This window comes from Cololabis saira, chromosome 4, assembly GCF_033807715.1.
Source record: "Cololabis saira isolate AMF1-May2022 chromosome 4, fColSai1.1, whole genome shotgun sequence".
Lineage (NCBI taxonomy): Eukaryota > Metazoa > Chordata > Actinopteri > Beloniformes > Belonidae > Cololabis > Cololabis saira.
The window spans coordinates 7,580,936-7,599,826 of NC_084590.1; the positions used below are offsets into that span (position 1 = coordinate 7,580,936).

Consider the following 18,891-nt stretch of genomic DNA (forward strand, 5'->3'; position numbering starts at 1 on the left):
AACAAATGAAGCGAGGCTGAGGAGGACAACCATGACACGTCTCTGGGTTCATACTGTCCTCGCACGCAAACCAGAGGAACCGGAGGAGTCAGAGTGCACATGGAACACCCGTTTGTTCCTCCCCATTCTACAGGTAAAGAATGGGACGAAGCTCCAGGTCTGGAAACCGAGCGGAGGTCCTGGATCCATGTGGCGCTGTGACCATCTCTCCGTACGTACCTTGTCCTTCTCTCTCTGGATGGCGCTCTCCAGCTCATCCAGCTTGCGCTGCAGCTGAGCGATGATGTCCGTCTCGGTTTCCATCTGCTCCAGCTCCGCCTGCCTCTCGCCCTGCAGCAAGGCACGCTCCATCTCAGCCTGAAAGAGTGAACAACGGTGAGCGACCGGAGCAATGACGATCAGGATATGGTGAGTCAGCAGCAACCTACAGACATGGACAGGTCTTCACCACGTCCCTCTGAAGACCAGAGGACACAACGTTTGAAGGACCAATCACCCTGATTACCTGGTCTCTGCTTTGGTATCAATAACAAACACTTCAACAGTACCGCTGCACTCAAGAGTGAACCAATGACAGGTTTTAACCCAAAGCAGTGTTGATCCAGCTCAATCAACCACCCAACCAACCCCTCCACCCATAAATCAATCAATCCATCAATCATCCCATCCACCCATAATTCAATCAATCCACCCATCCATAAATCAATCAACCAACCAACCCACCCATCCACTCACCCAGCCATCCACAAATCAATCAATCAATCACCCACCCATAAATCAATCAATCAAATCCATCCATCCACAAATCAATCAATCAATCCATCCATCCATCCATCCATCCATCCATCCATTAATCCACCCATAAACCAATTCACCCATCCATGATAATTTTGACCTCAACTACCTTAAATCCTGGAGTTTGAACCTCTCTAGTTCAGGAGTTTTAACTTCTCTAGTTCTGGAGTTTGAACCTTTAGTCCTGAACTTACATCAACCCAGTCACAACTCCCCAGTTGAACTCATTTCACTTTACACAATCTACCTCTTGTTTGGACTCCTGGAGCTGCTGCTCCAGCTCAGTGAGCCTGGCCTTCAGCTCATCTATCCGAGTCAGAACACGGACCCTGTCGTCTTCCAGGTAACCCAGCTCTGATCGATTGGTGTTGCCTGAGCTGGAGGAGTCCTCATGCTGTGGGAGAAAGAGCCGACGTGTTACTCTATGCAGATAAGGCTGGTGGGATCCAACAGCACACTCAAAGAGACGTTCAAATTTACACATCCACGAGGGCAGCTGCTGTGCTGATGCCTTTAACCAAACAATAAACCTTTCAAAAGTTCCGAAAGGTTGGTACCAAGGCTTCCCAAGGGGTTGGTGCCAAGCCTTCCCAAGGGGTTAGTACCAAGGCTTCCCAAGGGTTTGGTGCCAAGCCTTCCCAAGGGGTTAGTACCAAGGCGTCCCAAGGGGTTGGTGCCAAGCCTTCCCAAGGGGTTGGTACCAAGGCTTCCCAAGGGGTTGGTACCAAGCCTTCCCAAGGGGTTGGTACCAAGCCTTCCCAAGGGGTTAGTACCAAGGCTTCCCAAGGGGTTGGTACCAAGGCTTCCCAAGGGGTTGGTACCAAGGCTTCCCAAGGGGTTGGTACCAAGGCTTCCCAAGGGGTTAGTACCAAGGCTTCCCAAGGGGTTAGTACCAAGCCTTCCCAAGGGGTTGGTACCAAGCCTTCCCAAGGGGTTGGTACCAAGCCTTCCCAAGGGGGTGGTACCAAGCCTTCCCAAGGGGTTGGTACAAAGTCTTCCCAAGGGATTGGTACCAAGCCTTCCCAAGGGGTTGGTACCAAGTCCTCTGAAGGGTTGGTACCAAGTCTTCTGAAGGGTTGGTACCAAGTCCTCTGAAGGGTTGGTACCAAGTCCTCTGAAGGGTTGGTACCAAGTCCTCTGAAGGGTTGGTACCAAGTCCTCTGAAGGGTTGGTACCAAGTCCTCTGAAGGGTTGGTACCAAGTCCTCTGAAGGGTTGGTACCAAGTCCTCTGAAGGGTTGGTACCAAGTCCTCTGAAGGGTTGGTACCAAGTCCTCTGAAGGGTTGGTACCAAGTCCTCTGAAGGGTTGGTACCAAGTCCTCTGAAGGATTGGTACCAAGTCCTCTGAAGGGTTGGTACCAAGTCCTCTGAAGGGTTGGTACCAAGTCCTCTGAAGGGTTGGTACCAAGTCCTCTGAAGGGTTGGTACCAAGTCCTCTGAAGGGTTGGTACCAAGTCCTCTGAAGGGTTGGTAACAAAGTCCTCTGAAGGGTTGGTAACAAAGTCCTCTGAAGGGTTGGTAACAAAGTCCTCTGAAGGGTTGGTAACAAAGTCCTCTGAAGGGTTGGTAACAAAGTCCTCTGAAGGGTTGGTACCAAGTCGTGTGCAGGGTTGGTTCTAAGTCATGTGAAGGTCTGGTACCAAGTCATCTGAAGGGTTAGTTCTTAGTCTTCTGAACCAGTCTCCAGAAAGCTGAGGCAGATGAACGTAAAAATGAACCAGAGCACGAGTGACGTAAGAGAGGCTCATGCAGGAACATCAGACCCTCCAGACAGAACAGAAGATCAAGAAACTCAAAAGAAGCTGGAAGTTACTGATGATGTTTCCTTCTGCAGTATGCCAGGAGTTTGTACCACTAGAAACCTTTCATGGAGATTCATGGTGATAAGTTGAAAGTTTGCAAAGCTGCAGGACAACATGTTTTGCTGAAGCCTCCTCATGAAACCACACTGATGCAGCAGAGCCATGCGCTTGATTCATACATGCCGGCGCCGTCGGCGTTTTGGTTGGGAAGGCGGCGTTCCCCTCTGACCTGAAGCTCTCCATTGAGCAGAGCTGATGCGGATCTGGGAGCAGCAGACGTCCTCACCTCCTGATGAGTGCTCTCCGTGCTGCTGCACTCCTCCTTCAGGTTCTCCTCGTCGCTCTCCCTCTGCCTCTGTGCCAGGCGGAGGGAGGCCGCCGGGCCACCAAGGACGTTCTCCAGAGACGGTCTCCGGTCGGTCAGAGTCCCCGGGAAACCCATCCTGCCCGAGCTCAGAGGTTCCGGCCCGACGCTCTCACCTTTGTTGTATTCGGCGCAGAGGTTCAGGATGGTCTCCAGACGCTGTCTCTCCTGAGGAAGAACCCAAACAGAACCATGTAAGCCTAAGGAGGACGGACAGATTTAGAACTCAGCTGTCCATCAGGAACAGTCCAAAACCAGAAACACTCAACTAAGGATTTCCGCAAATTATTTTCCAGGACATTTTAAGCTGAAATTTTAATGAAGGGTGCTCCTCTTCCCTGTGGTCTCTGTGAGCATCTCACTCTGTTGACAGCTACTTTTATTGGAAATCAATGAGGTTAAGTCAACATGAAAAGTCATTAATCTCTCTAGCTTCTTCCCCCATCTATCCGTGCACATACACAGTATTTTACAGAATTCCTAAAGTTTTTTCCCACTTACTTTCTATTGTGAAACAATAAAACAAGTGTGAAATACTGGATAAAGCGACGCCCACTGAAGATTACCTGTTACCTGTAATTAGCTCTTGCTCTGTTAACTGTAATTAGCTCTCACTCTTTTACCTGTAATTAGCTCCCACTCTGCTGAAATCAGAGTTGCATCCACTGTACACAGCCAATTCAGTAAAGGACACGCCCACAACAGCTCTCCCCTGCCAGTCACTCAACACAGGACAGGGAGGGGCTTGTGGCTGTGGGAGAAAAACCTCACATCTAAGGACACTTTTCAACTTTCAGTCGCTAGTTTTGTCTCTAAGCGTTTAGTCCTTAAAAGCATCTGAAAAGTTGCTAAATCTAGCTATAGTCAACCGGAAGCACTGGGATGGAGAACTGCTCTAAGCAGAAGACATTTGATTGGCTGGTAGCGTCACGTGGGGTGCTACGTCTTCTCCTCCATGACGCAGCCTGAATGTTGCCCTGATCAGGTGTCAACAGATGTAGTACGCAGAACTTTTAACCCGTTTACATTCACTAACAAGGCAGGGGAGGGTCATTTTCCAGGACAACTTAACCGTTTCCAGGACATTTTACCTTTTTTCCCCCTCATTTTCCATATGTTTTCCAGGACTGGAAAATGTGTCCGTCATTTTCCAGGTTTTCCAGGACATGTGGAAACCTTGTCAACTTCTTATTCCCTGAAAATTATTAGCTCACTAGCAGCTGATGTTTCTTTAAAATCCTCAGGTCTGGTCTGAGAAGGTTAGAACCACCCGAGCTGCTAGTCTGGGACTCGTCTGACACAAACCAGGAATAAAAGAAGTCTGCAGTTCCTCTACCGACCATCGGGGTACGGATCCAGACCTGGGGTTCCTCTGCCCGCCCCAAGGGTCCAGATCCAGACCTGCAGCAGTTTCTACTAAAACCCTGAATGGAGGATCAAAGTCCTCGACAGCAATTTTAGTGCTTTCAGACTTGTCAACATCCATCCACCCCTGCTTCCATTTCTCCCCGTCTGGTTGATGATGGGCAACAGTGTACACAGAGAGGCCCAGACTTTCTCAACCCCCCCCCCCCCCCCCCCCCCACCCCCACTTAGACTAGGCCTGGTTGGACGTCCAACACCTCCGTAGAGTCCAGCCACACTGCAGAGGAAACTCATCTCGGCTGCGATCTGACCCAAAGTTCATGACCATAGGTGAGGGTGGGAGCGTACACTGACCGGTAAATCGAGAGCTTCGCCTTTCGACTCAGCTCCTTCTTCACCACGACGGTCACACCGACCGCATAACTGCGGACGCTGCACCAATCCGTCTGTCAATGTCACGCTCTATCTTTACATGAACCACCTGAGGCAGGACTTCTCCACCCACCTGCAGAAGGCATGCTACCCTTTTCCCGTGGAGAACCATTGCCTCGGATTTCGAGGTGCTGATTCTCATCCCCGCCGCTTTGCACTCAGCTGCAAACCGCCCCAGCAAATGCTGAATGTCCTGGCCTGATGAAGCCAACAGGACAACATCATCTGCAAAATGCAGAGATGAAATCGTGTGGTTCCCAAGTACGCCTATAAATCCTGTCCATAGAAATTATGAACAGAACCGGTGACAAAGGGCAGCCCGAGTTCAACATGCACCGGGAACAAGTCTGACTGCCAGCAATGCGAACCAAGGATTGCCACTTCAGCGGCACTGTCCCCTTCTTCCATGCAATGTTGCAGAGGCATGTCAACCAAGACAGCACTACAACACCCAGAGACTTGAGGTACTCAGGGTGAATCTCATCCACCCCCGGTGCCACTGAGGAGCTTATGAACCACCTCAGTGATCTCGGTTTGGGTGATGGACGAGTACATCCCATACCACAGTCTGTGCTTCCTCAATGGAAGGCATGTCAGTGGGACTGAAGAGATCCTTGAAGTATTCCTTCCACATCAGTGAATATTCCTCTTCTGCTGCTCCTTTAACTTGTGGGGTTCCTCAAGGCTCCATTTTGGACCACATACTTTTTCAACTCTAAATGTTGTCTTTGAGGTTTTAATGGAACAAAATATTGCTCCCCATTCATTCACTGATCATATCCAGGTTCACTTGCTGCTGTGAACTGGGTCTGCAGCAGATCTGGGGTCAGAAGGGTCAGCAGTGTGAATGCCAGGTGTAACTGCTGATGACGTCTCCAGTCCTACAAGCAGATTAGTTCAGTTGTCAACTCAAGCTTTCCAAGAGGAAGTCTTATCCCCAGAGCCCCTCAGGCTCAGGTGGGAAATACAAAACAACAGCTCTCAGATCTGTTCACGTGGTTTTATAATCTCTGCCCACAGATTTCTGAAAGACCATGCAGTTTTATCTGCACACGCAGATTTGTTTACTCCAACAGGGATTCACAGATATGATGCGTCTTTCACTTCCAACATGGACAATGTCCTCATACGCAAGGCCCAAACGCAAATACCACCTTATAAACTCCTGTTTAGCCATTGTTGATCAACTCCAGCTTATCCATTGTTTAATTCCAGCTCATCCATTATTGTTTAATTCCAGCTTGTCCATTATTTAATTCCAGCTTGTCCATTATTGATCAATTCCAGCTTGTCCATTATTGATCAACTCCAGCTTGTCCATTATTGATATATTCTGACTTATTGATATCCTCAAGAACCCTGTCCTCTTCTAGTCTGATGCAGGATTTGAGCTGATCAATAGCCCTGGATCTTCTATTTCACGAGGATCCAAACATTTTCAGTGGGTGACAGGTCTGGACTGCTGAAAGACCAGTTCGGGACCTTGACTCTATGATGCCACGCTGCTGTAATTAATGCAGTATGTGGTTCAGGGTCGTCTTGCTGAGAGCTAAACGTCCTGTACACTTTGTCTTCAGACTGAGGAAGCTCTGTCCATCCTTATTTCTGAGACTCTCTAGGATTTTCTCTTTACACCCAGACATGTCCCTCACCTGTCCAGCCACTCTACAGAGGAAATCCGAACCAGGTCCAAACCAGCCCCAGCCTTAACGAACCACATGGGTTTGGCCTCCAGTGGGTCAACTCCCTGCCGGAGGTCCGTACAGGTGTCGTACTTTGGACGGCGGCTGAAGGTGTGGGCCTGGAGTGCCATCCCCGGCTTCTGAACAGACTCTTAGGAAAAATATTCCCATGAAATGGTTCCATAGTCTGAGGTTCTTTCCGTTCTGTGCAGAATAAACGGTTTTGCTCAGTCTTTACATTTGAGGATGCGCTCCAACATATTTGGATATGGGGTTTCAAATAAACATGTAGCTGCTAAAGTCTCCGTCTGTCCCGGTGTGCAGTGAAGAAAGCGATGATGCATGGCACCAGTGTTCCCACATTTAGTCTTTATGAATCCTTTTTTTATTTTTCCATGTTATTTTCATCCCTCGCTCCCCAGAGCCCTCCTGCTCCCCCGTCCCGCAGGTCTCTCCCCGTCTATGTAACTTTGATCACATTCTTCAGGGCTACGTTCTCGCCCGTCACCGTCGTAAACAGAAACTCATATTTCCAGAGTAAACTAGCAAAGTTCAACAAAGCGTGATTCTCTACATATATCTGCAGGCGGGAGACTGCAAAATAAACCCATTCATGATCAAACTGCGGTCCTGGGAGGCGCCAGCACGCTCCCAGAGGAGCGACGAGCCTTACAAAGAGGAACTTGTGTTTTATTTTCTGCCTTTTTCTGTCTCTGTCCCTGCAGAACAGACCGGCATCAAAGCCACGCAGGAGGACGAGGAGGCTCTCAGGATAATGAAAAGGTGGCCGTGTTGGCGGCGGCGGGGGGGGTGTCGGCTGGCATTTAAACTGCTGACGCCTCTTCTTTGACTGGGATCCAGTCCCAGAAGGCATGTCTCAAAGTGAAGAGCAGTTCCCAGTTATCAGGTCAAACACTTCCAGCATGGGAATGAGGACATGAAAGACGAGACGCAGCGATGAAAGGATCAGTGGGAGTCGCACGTTTACTCTCCAAAGGCTGCTGTGATAATACACGGCTTCCAGCCCGATGATTGTTCAAGCTCGGAGATAAGAGGCTGCACGATGAGCAGCCTCTTACATCAGCATCAACCTAAGATATTTGCTGTGCTCAAGAAATTAAGAGATTAAATATCAACAATTTTTACTCTGGAAGTCTATACAGATACAGCTGAGCTAAAGCAGATTTAAAGAAACCAGCAGCAGATGTTTCTCCAGCTGCTCAACTGCAGGATGCAGGCAGGTGAGAACCAGATTCCAGATCCAAAATTGGACTTGACACTCCCCGAGGAGTCCAGCAACGTAATCGTACGTTCAAGTGCAGCTAATAAAGCTTTGCACCTTCACCACCTTAGTGTAGCTTGCTAGAACGTTAACCATCCAGACAATTTTCTTGGGGTGTACTACAAGGCTCTAGCTCGCGGTCATTTCTTTAATCCATAATGATTACATCTTTTATCAAAGCCCAAAATACATGGCTCAGAGTGAACGCTGGTGACTTGTTAGCTTTGTTTAGCATTAAACCAGAAACAGGTGACATTCCAGTCCTCCCAAGGGTCGCCCATAGGCTTCAACAGACTTGTAGATTTATCAGTCATGAGAAAGTCCAACATAAGCATGTGCTGCGCTATTAACTTAGGAAAGTGGGTAATCTGAAGAAAACCAGGAACCAGTAAGTGGGTCCAGAATTCTACTGGAGGAAACATCAGGCAGGTTTTAAGCTGGGCCCAGGGCCTCTACGGAGCCTTGATCGTTGTCGAGAGTCTTCGTTACCAGGACCGACCCAAAGTGGGGTACCACCAACAAGAGGTGTGGAGTTGTACTTTGATAAGTCAGTGGATCTGACCCACAGCCCGGAGACAAACCCTGCGTGGCATCACCCACAGGTTTCTGAGGAGTGGCTTTGAAGCCAGCTGAAACCAGTTCTAGCCATCAACACCACAGGTCACGCGTCTCAGAATCTGCGAAAGAGGAAGTGCTGTGAGGGTCGGTGTTTCCATTGGACGGTGTTTCTCTTTTCAGGAGCGCAACTCTCACTGGTCTCTCTCTGTGTCTCGATCTGGACTTTGAAACATCTTTACTCTGAAGGATGATTGCAACTGCTGCTACCGCTAATCCTAACCCTGACCCCATGATCATTTGTGATTATTCAGAGGTAAAACCCTAATGCAGTAGTAATGCTTAAGGAGAGTTGTAGTAAAACTACGTCATAGTGATGAGGCCAAAAACTGCTGGAAACCAGATGTTGATGGCTTTAGATTGACCGACTACATCCCATCAAGCAATGTCAGAGACCTGCAAATTCACATGAAGCGTTCCCCTGACAATTTGGTGATGAACTGGATTATTGACAAGTCTGAATTATAGGTGTTTTCATTACAGGGTTTCTTTGTGATATTTGGTTTTATACAAATGTAGAGGTGATGGAAGCACGCCGAAGCCGGATCGACCATAAATATATTTGTTTCTAATGTAAAGTCAGAGGTCAGTGGAGACGGACTCACTGTTGGATCCGGACCCTAGTGGCCGGTAGAGGAACTGCAGCCTTGTCTTGCCCATTGATCCTATGGTGGTCCGGTAACCCCTCCTTACATCTTGGACCTGGAAGTGCCCTCAGCATTGCTATCATTTAACTTGGAATGGGACGAAGCCGGCGCTGCCGAACTGAATTGTGGGTTTTGCGCGCTCAGCTGGCAGTGCAGCTTCAGTCAGAAGGCTAGCCACTAGGGGTGTAACGGTACATGTATTTGTATTGAACCATTCGGTATAGCGTGTTCGGTTCGGAACGGAGGCGTACCGAACGAGTTTCCACACGGACATATTAAGTAGAGGACCGCACGTTGTGGAGCAGAGCGCTGCTGCAGCTGCACCAGTTGCGCTCACACCGAGAAAGTATTAAGATTAAAGAAAAAAGCACTAACTAATGAAGAACTAAAGAGCTAAGCACATAATTGTGACGAGTCCAGTGTTTCCCCTACCATTGTTTAGGCCTGGCGGGGCCTGGCCAGGCCTAAAAAAAACAAAACAATGATCATTTACGTTTATGAGCGCCTCTGCAGCGCTGTTCTGCAACGGGAGTCAACCTGCTTTGTTGCCTAGTAAAGCCTGAATTATGGTTCGGCGTTAAATCGACGTAGAGCCTACGCCGTAGGGTACGCAGCGACGTGCACCGTACGGCCACTCGCTGCGTACCCTATGCCGTAGGATCTGCGTTGGTGTAACGCGGAACCATAAATCAGCCTTAACGATGCGAGTACCGCTGCTGAGAGCGCGGGCATATTATTATACATTATGGGATGTATAGAGTTTGTAGCTAGCCAACTATGGCGCCGGCCAAAAAAACAAAAAATATTGCGGGCGACAGACAACATTATATAAAGAAATGTTTCTGCCAGGTACGTGTGTTTGTGTTTGCATGTGACGCTGCAGGGAAGCATGAAGGAAAAAACCGCCCAACGACACACCAGGCGTCCGCGGGGTCCTAGCGCCGGCATACCTAGAGCCAATTTTATTTTGTGTGTGTGTAATAAACAACTAGCATGTTTATATTTTGCATTTTGTTTTCTTACTGTACCGAAAATGAACCGAACCGTAACCTCCAAACCGAGGTACGTACCGAACCGAGATTTTTGTGTACCGTTACACCCCTACTAGCCACACATCTGCCGCTGGCGGGCCAGTTTCAGAGTACAAGGTTTGTTTGTGTCACGAGCAGGAAGACGTATGGTGAGTGGTTTTTGCCGTAAGGGGGGCCACCTGCTGGCCAAAAGAGAGAATACAGGTTTACGGTACATGCTTTCATCTTCAGAGTCAAAGTAAATTCATTCTAGTTAAAGAGCAGGCTCGACAGATATTAACTGTTATAAGCTGTATTTTAAATATGAAAACAGCCCCACTACTCCAGGGTGTCAGGAGTTAAACTGAACTGGTTCGGAACTGGTTTTGATGCCGCTACCTGCCATCTTGTGAACAAACCAGACATTTCTTAGGCTCCGGTCTTAGAGCCTCAGTTAAAGCGTCCGGAAGCATGAAGGCTGTCCTTGTTCGACCTGACATCACATGTGGGCCGCAGGCCTTGAAGCATCAAACCACAGCCACACACAGGACCATCAGAACCGCTGCCGTCCAACACAGCGGCTCCCGTTACCTTCACCAGAGCTGCCATGCGGCCGAGGAAGTCTGGCAGGAACACCACGGCCCCCTCGCTGCCCCGCGGTCGTGTCAGTGCCGATACGGTCCTGTTGCCCCCCAGCACCACGGACCGGTCCATATCAGACGCTCGCCTGTCCCTGGCAGACGCTTCAGCAGCTCTGTTCAGCAGCTCTGTTCAGCAGCTCTGTTCAGCAGCTCTGCTGAACCCTCAACTGGTTTCATCAGCGGCTGTGCTACTTTAGGAGGATGCAGAGCAGCCAAACCCCCTCCAAACCTTCCCCAGGTCTTGTGAGTCGTGGTTCTGGACTTCCTGCAGTGGGAAGTGGCATGCTGGCTGGTTTCTAAGAAAAGACAAGGGACTAAGTTTATCCACGGAGCAAACGTCTACGCCGCGTCTTGTTGAAACGAGCTGACGACTTCAAAACACATCCCATCATGAGCGGCTTTCAACTCAGATCCAACACGTCACTAACTGCAGAACAGAAGGAACTGGGACTCCAGAGTTAACCAGCGCTTACGCAACCGTCTATCTCTGGGCTGCTTAGCAGCACGACACATCTTAACCCTTTAAAGGGCTCTGTGGCGCCTTAAACATCAAGGGGAGGCAGAAAAAAAACTGTCTGGATGGAACCAGTAAGGCAGGGTTCGAGTCTCCCCCCCAACGTTCCTGAGGTTCCTGCTCTGCGACGACTATTTAAAGAGATTTCATCAGCAGCTAGGAGGGGTACAGGAAAAACCTGGAACCAAGCAAAGCTGACTCATGAGATTACAGAGAAAGCTAAAGACCATCTCTCTCCAGCTTCAACCCCTCCATGAAACCTGGAAATATCCCCCCATCACCCGTACTCAAAGTACTGAGTCCAGAACAAGGAGTGAACTCACTAGTGATACCGCCACTATTTCACAAGTCAGCGTTGCTTCTGGGGATTCCTCTGTGACGGGCGTAAACCCAGTCCGGATGTCCTGCTGTAGGTGGAATAAGCGCTGCGTCACAAGTTCCTAACATGTGTGAGGACGACTGCACACTCCTGCAGAGCAGCACTTCTGGTACACCTGGATACACCCGGGCTGTCTCCAGGACCAAAACCAACATCCCCAACAGCTGTGGACATGTTTGCAGGACGACTGGCCCCAAACCCCACCTAAAACTCTTCATCGGTGATGACGCCAGCACACCACAGTGTGCTGAGGAGGAGTGGCTAATATTCAGTGTGGGGAACATTTTTTAATTTAATGAGTAACACTCATTTATTCATTCAGTACAGGATACTGAATAAACTAACATGTTAGAGGGAATTTCTGGACGGGAGGATGGCTCCCTCTGGTGGAGGGTTGAGGTAACGGCTCCCCCTGGTGGAGGGTTGAGGTAACGGCTCCCCCTGGTGGAGGGTTGAGGTAACGGCTCCCCCTGGTGGAGGGTTGAGGTAACGGCTCACCCTGGTGGAGAGTTGAGGTAACGGCCCCCCCTGGTGGAAAGTTGAGGTAACGGCTCCCCCTGGTGGAGGGTTGAGGTTATTATATTATATTTATATATGTATGAAGTCCTAAACGTCCAAACTCCTGCTTTTTCCAAGACCTGATAAACCCTTATGTTCCTGACAGAGCTTTCCGTTCTCAGAGTGCAGGTTTACTCTTAGTTCCTAGAGTATCCAAATGTAGATTTGGAGGACGGCCTTCTGCTATCAGGAACCGTTACTATGGAACCAACTTCCAATCTGTTAAGGAGGCTGACACCACCTCCCCCTTTAAAACCAAACTAAAAACCTTTCTGTTTAGTAAAGCCTGTAGTTAGTGTTTAGTAAACCTCTAGTTAGTGTCAGTAAACCTCTAGTTAGTGTTTAATAAACCTCTACTTAGTGTTAGTAAACCTCTAGTTAGTGTTTAATAAACCTCTAGTTAGTGTTAGTAAACCTCTAGTTAGTGTTTAGTAAACCTCTAGTTAGTGTTTAGTAAACCTCTAGTTAGTGTTAGTAAACCTCTAGTTAGTGTTTAGTAAACCTCTAGTTAGTGTTTAGTAAACCTCTAGTTAGTGTTTAGTAAACCTCTAGTTAGTGTTTAGTAAACCTCTAGTTGGTGTTTAGTAAACCTCTAGTTAGTGTTAGTAAACCTCTAGTTAGTGTTAGTAAACCTCTAGTTGGTGTTTAGTAAACCTCTAGTTTAGTAAACTTCTAGTTAGTGTTACTAAACCTTTAGTTAGTGTTTAGTAAACCTCTAGTTAGTGTTAGTAAACCTCTAGTTTAGTAAACCTCTAGTTAGTGTTACTAAACCTTTAGTTAGTGTTTAGTAAACATCTAGTTAGTGTTTAGTAAACATCTAGTTAGTATTAGTAAACATCTAGTTAGCGTTAGTAAACCTCTAGTTAGTATTAGTTAACCTCTTGTTGGTGTCAGTAAACCTCTAGTTAGTGTTACTAAACCTTTAGTTAGTGTTTAGTAAACCTCTAGTTAGAGGTTTACTAAACCCCCCCCCCCCCCCCCCCCATCCCCCCCGCCCCCCCAACCTCCTTTTTCTTCTGTATATGTTTGCAGGCCAGAGCTTCAGGAGCTGCATGTTGACCTGCAGTCCCCCCTCTGATCATCCCACTGCTGCTTCCACCTGTCTGTGTAGATGTCTGCTATATGCTTGCTGATATCCAACTTCTGTTGTAATAGACACTATATAAATAACATTGAATTAAATTTTTAGAAGAGGCTGGCCAGTATCGTTTAATTTGTGGGAACGACTTCAGGAATGCTGCTGGAGGCGGTGAACTGCCGAAGCTGCTTCGTCCAAACACATCTGACTTCCTCCTGCAGGACTGGCTGATTTTCATCAGACCTGTCGGAGTGTAGGAGCAGGATTTATCCTGCAGGTGTTGACAAATATTCATGAACACTTCTTTGTCCCTACAAGATTTCAACCTACCAAGAACTTCAACAAACTCGACACTAGAAGACTTCAACCTACCAAGAACAACCAAAATGCTGGTCATGTGACGATAACGATAATTAAATATATAACACAATATCGTAGACGAATAAAAACTAGACTAAAATGTAGATTACAAAATAAAAACTCTGCTAAAATGTGTCGAGACGAGACGACACGTTCTACCAAAGATCCTTAATGTCCATGTTTTCAGTAGTTTCTCTGGTTTAGTTCTGCTGGGTGACGTTAGTCCTCAATCCCAGTCGCTGCAGCGGGGAATCAGATCCAGAAGATGCAGCTGCAGGTTAGAGGCTGATGCCGTTAACGCAGAGCTCTAGGTTCACGTAGATTAAAAACAAAGTTACATAGAGAAACGCGGGGATCTGCTCTGGGGCTGGAGAAGAAGAAGAGACCATCTTTGGATACACTTTCCTACATAGACGTGGAAAAGAAAACCCAATGTGTCATCGGAAAAAAAAAAGACGGGGAGAAATACGGAAAAATAAATATGTTGTAAACTCAAATTAGAGTCTTCTGTATCTGGAATGAATGTATTCTTGAGTCTATAAGGTAACAATAATATAATAATAAGAGAACCTTGTTTTAATTGTAAAATGGGTTTGGATAAATACAATCTTTGACTAAAATAAGAGTAAAATGCTCAGACTTTTAGTCGACTGAAACTTGACACAACCAAAAAGGAGAATGAACGTGACTAAACTACTAAAAACTAAAATGATAGCTTGACCCAAAGACTGGACTAAAACTAGAATTGAAACAGGCTGACAGAAACAACACTATGGCCGACAGGTAGCGAGTGACGCTTAGCTCCTTCAACGACCTTAGAGCTCAGCGGTGCATTGATCATCTTATTTTTTGTATAGAGGGAATGCGCATGACGTCACAGATGCAACTTCACAGCAGGTTTCGCCCACTGAGTGTCAGAAAGACTGAGTGTCAGAAAGACTGAGTGTCAGAAAGACTGAGTGTCAGAAAGACTGAGTGGGAGAGCTGTTGTGCGATCGACTGTACTCATAGATTTAGCAAGAAATCAGAGTTATCGTTTTACAGACTGCCGAGAAATAAGCTTAAAAGAGACAAATGGATCACTGCAATTCACAGAAACAACTGGATTCCAGGCACCGAAACGTGGATTTGCGGTTCCCATTTTGTATCAGGTAATGTTGGATTTTTGGTTAGCTAACGTTAAACGGTCAAATCATAAAGTTCGGAGTCCTCATCACTTTAATTTCTACAACAAATCCTGCCTTGAAGTCGGACCAAGAGTCAAGACTTTTGTAAGCCTTCAAGCTTTGCTTCGTGTATTGGATTCGTGGCCAAATATTAATGTCCATGGACCACTGGTTCTTGGTAACTGTACCAAATATTAATGTCCATGGACCACTGGTTCTTGGTAACTGTACCAAATATCAATGTCCATGGACCACTGGTTCTTGGGGTAACTGTACCAAATATTAATGTCCATGGACCACTGGTTCTTGGTAACTGTACCAAATATTAATGTCCATGGACCACTGGTTCTTGGTAACTGTACCAAATATTAATGTCCATGGACCACTGGTTCTTGGTAACTGTACCAAATATTAATGTCCATGGACCACTGGTTCTTGGTAACTGTACCAAATATTAATGTCCATGGACCACTGGTTCTTGGGGTAACTGTACCAAATATTAATGTCCATGGACCACTGGTTCTTGGTAACTGTACCAAATATTAATGTCCATGGACCACTGGTTCTTGGGGTAACTGTACCAAATATTAATGTCCATGGACCACTGGTTCTTGGTAACTGTACCAAATATTAATGTCCATGGACCACTGGTTCTTGGTAACTGTACCAAATATTAATGTCCATGGACCACTGGTTCTTGGTAACTGTACCAAATATTAATGTCCATGGACCACTGGTTCTTGGTAACTGTACCAAATATTAATGTCCATGGACCACTGGTTCTTGGGGTAACTGTACGGGTCACTGTCAAGTCCAACTGACTTTAATTTAAGCCGATAATCGGCTGTTATCCCGTCTTCTCCACTAGTTGCAGCCATTTTTGCCACTCCGTGCGAGTAAGGGGGCTGGTCCAGCGGGAAAGTAACATCAATGCATACCCTCTATTTATTCCCATGTAGCAAGCCCTGGATGATGCTTGCCGTTCATCAGCAGGCCCCCGTGACACCGTGACCCCGTACCCAGGGGGGACTCACCAGTCTCTCCATCTCCTGCTCCCGGAGCCTCTCCTCCCTCTGCCGTCGGTGGTACTCCAGCAGCTCGTCCTCGTTGTCGCTGATTTCCGTGATGCTGTTCTTCCTCTCCCTCATCGCGGGTTGGGGTCTACCGGACATTTTCCGGCGGGTTCTGGGGCTGGCCGAGGGGGACGATCCGGGCAGGGAGCCCAGACTGTAGGCGGGGGACAGAGAATTCCCAAAGCTGGCCTTCCGGCCCCCGATGCCGCCGCCCCCATCCGTCATCATGGAGGTGGGGGACGGACTGCGGGCCAGGACCCCTCTGCTGCTCGGCGACTCCTCCGACGCGGATCCGGTCTTGCGTCGAAGCCTCGGACTCTCTGGGACAAACTTGCCCAAACTTGAGGGGCTCTCTGGAGTTTTCAACATGGGGACTGTCCCCGGCAGGGCCCCGGGGAGGACCGGGACCCCCCTCCGAGCCAGCGAGGGGCTCAGAGGAGGCAGCTCCCTCATGCTGCTGGTCCCCCCGTTCAGCTCCGCGTTCCTCCTGGCCATGCGAGGACTTTCAGGGGGCTGCAGGGGACGTGGGGACCCCTGGATGACGGTGATGACGGGGTCCAGGGGGGGCTGGAAGGCTCTGGCACTCTGGGAAAGGTGTCTGGGGGGGCTGTGCTCTCTGAAAGGGCTGGCGGGCCGGTCATGCAGCATGGTGGGGGCCTTGGTCCTGGGCGATGGCGATGGGCAGTGGGGGAACTTGGGGGTGAGGCGGGGGCTGCTTGGCACGTTTCTACCGCTGAGGGACTCGCTGGAGGACATCAGGGGGGTCTGGCGTGGACTCTCAGGCCCGTCCTGGCTTCGGCGGGCCGGCTTGGGAGGAGCATCCGCTAGGACCCTCCGCTGCAGCCGGGGGCTCTCCTGGACCTTCGGGACCCCCCCGGCGCTGCTCATATTTGGCGATACGGTCCAAGGGAGGGGGGCGGGTGCAGGCTGGGCGCTGAAGTTGTAGCTAGACGAGCGAACAGGCACTGGTGGCAAGGAGCAGCTCTGGTCCAGGGGGGGGCCGCTGGGAGAGGGGCTGGTGAAGCTGCCGCTGCTGGCCGCCGAGGGGGACGACAGGGGGGAGAACGGAGGGGACGCGTTCTCGTAGCTGGAGCCCACAGACATGGCCCCAGGGCTGGTGGGGGGGGACAGCAGGTACCGCCCTCCCCCGTTCAGCATGGGGGACAGGGGGGAGTGGGGGACGGAGGGGCCCCCTGGGGGCTTCTTTAGGTCGGAGGAGGACAGCTCCGGGTCGTCCATGACTAACGAGTCCATGATGTCCTGGAGGTCCTTCTCGATGGAGCTGACAATGGCGCTGTGCTCGGACTGGCCTCTCTCTGCAGCAGCGGGGGGGCCCCGGACTGGACCCCGGACTGGACCCCGGACTGGACCCACCTGGTGATTCCCATTGACCAAGCTCTCCGAGTCTGAGAACACAGGAAGAACATCATCAGCTGGAAGCAGACCTTAGATACCACAACTTTATCCAGAGTTCCAAGTTCTCAGTCGGAAACTGTGGTTGACCCTCAGCTGCAGCTTCTACTGTTGACACCCAGACAACACCCCCGCTCTACCATACTTATGCCCATGACACACAACTCTATATTTCAGTGTCATTATGTGACTAGAGCCTCCTACTCTCATCGAGTAACTGTATTCACCAAATCAATGAGTGGATGTGCCAGAATTTTCTCCAGCTAAATGCAGAAAAGACAGAGGTGATCATTTTTGGCCCTAAAAATGAAAGGGAAAAGATCACCACTCACCTTGGCTCCATGTCATTGACAGCTACAAATCAAGCCAGAAATCTGGGTGTAATTATTGACTCAGACCTGAACTTCAACAGCCATCTAAGTTTATCATTAAATCTGCCTATTACCACCTGAAAAACATTGCTAGAATTAAGGGGATTCTGTCTAAACAAGACATGGAAAAAAATATTCATGCACTCATTTTCAGTAGGTTGGATTATTGCAATGGCATCTTTACAGGCCTTAACAAGAAATCAATCAGGCAGCTGCAGCTGATCCAGAACGCTGAGTCCTTACAAACACCAGGAAACTGGACCACATTACACCAGGAAACTGGACCACATTACACCAGGAAACTGGACCATATTACACCAGGAAACTGGACCATATTACACCAGGAAACTGGACCACATTACACCAGGAAACTGGACCACATTACACCAGGAAACTGGACCATATTACAACGGTCATAAAATCTTCCTGCTGGTCTACAAAGACCCGAATGGTCTTGGACCAAAATCCATGCTGGATCTGTTAGTTCCTATGAAGCTCCCAGACCCCTGAGGTTAATCTGGATCTGGTTTGTTGTGGTTCCAGAACCAGAACCAGCAAGGTTTCTGCAGCGTTCAGTTATTCTGCTCCTCACCGGTGGAACAAACTTCCTGTAGACCTGAGGTCTGCTGCAACTGTAGATCCTTTAAATCAGGATAAAAACATTACCGTTTACTCAAGCGTACTCCTAAATTAAATACTTACCTGCTGTACTCTACTGCCCTTACTTTTAACGACTTGTGCTTTTTATTATTTTACCTCTCTTCTTATCATTTTATTGTATTTTTTATTTACTGTTTAATTGTGTCTTGCTGCTTTTAATGTTGATGTAAAGCACTTTGAATTACCTTGTGTTGAATTGTGCTATACGAATAAACTTGCCTTGCCTTAACTCTTCCCACAGACTCGCACTACGAGTATAGACTGATCCAACTTTTCAATGCCAACCAGAATCGTCCAGGAACCGGCCTGCAGAAGTGACCCGTCTGCAGAACTCAACCCACATCTATCAATCACTTCGGAGAGACATTACCCAGCAGCCCACAGGTAAACGAGGACGGCAGACAGGACGGGACACATGGACGGGAGACGACACGTAACCCAATTACCGGGCCTGAGAGGAACGCAGCCAGGTAATCTAATCGCCAGCGCAGCCAACGATGACACCAGAAACACTGCAGCAGATGGGGCAGCGCCGGCCCGAGGCAAGGAGCCCCAACCCGTCACCGTTCACCCACGCTAGTGGGGAAACGGACTCTGCGCTACGCTCCCAATGCAAACTAAAACAAGTACTGAAATACAGAAAGGACTGGAACCTCGGGGTGTGTGTTAACACACTCAAGAGAG

General features: G+C 48.7%; 1 protein-coding gene across 13 annotated transcripts in view; it reads right to left on the reverse strand.

Annotated features, from left to right (window-relative positions):
• The window catches only part of phldb1b (pleckstrin homology-like domain, family B, member 1b), a 139,230-nt gene that overhangs the window by 37,593 nt on the left and 82,746 nt on the right, over positions 1 to 18,891 (reverse strand). For 11 of the 13 annotated variants that reach the window (XM_061718721.1, XM_061718726.1, XM_061718725.1 and 8 more), the window contains 4 exons: positions 15,725 to 17,169; positions 2,827 to 3,129; positions 1,043 to 1,189; positions 220 to 357 (listed from right to left, as the gene is read on the reverse strand). In XM_061718721.1, the coding sequence (XP_061574705.1) occupies positions 220 to 357; positions 1,043 to 1,189; positions 2,827 to 3,129; positions 15,725 to 17,169 (2,033 nt within the window). The remainder of the gene's footprint in view (positions 1 to 219; positions 358 to 1,042; positions 1,190 to 2,826; positions 3,130 to 15,724; positions 17,170 to 18,891) is intronic. The other 2 variants (XM_061718730.1, XM_061718724.1) reach the window with 1 other exon arrangement.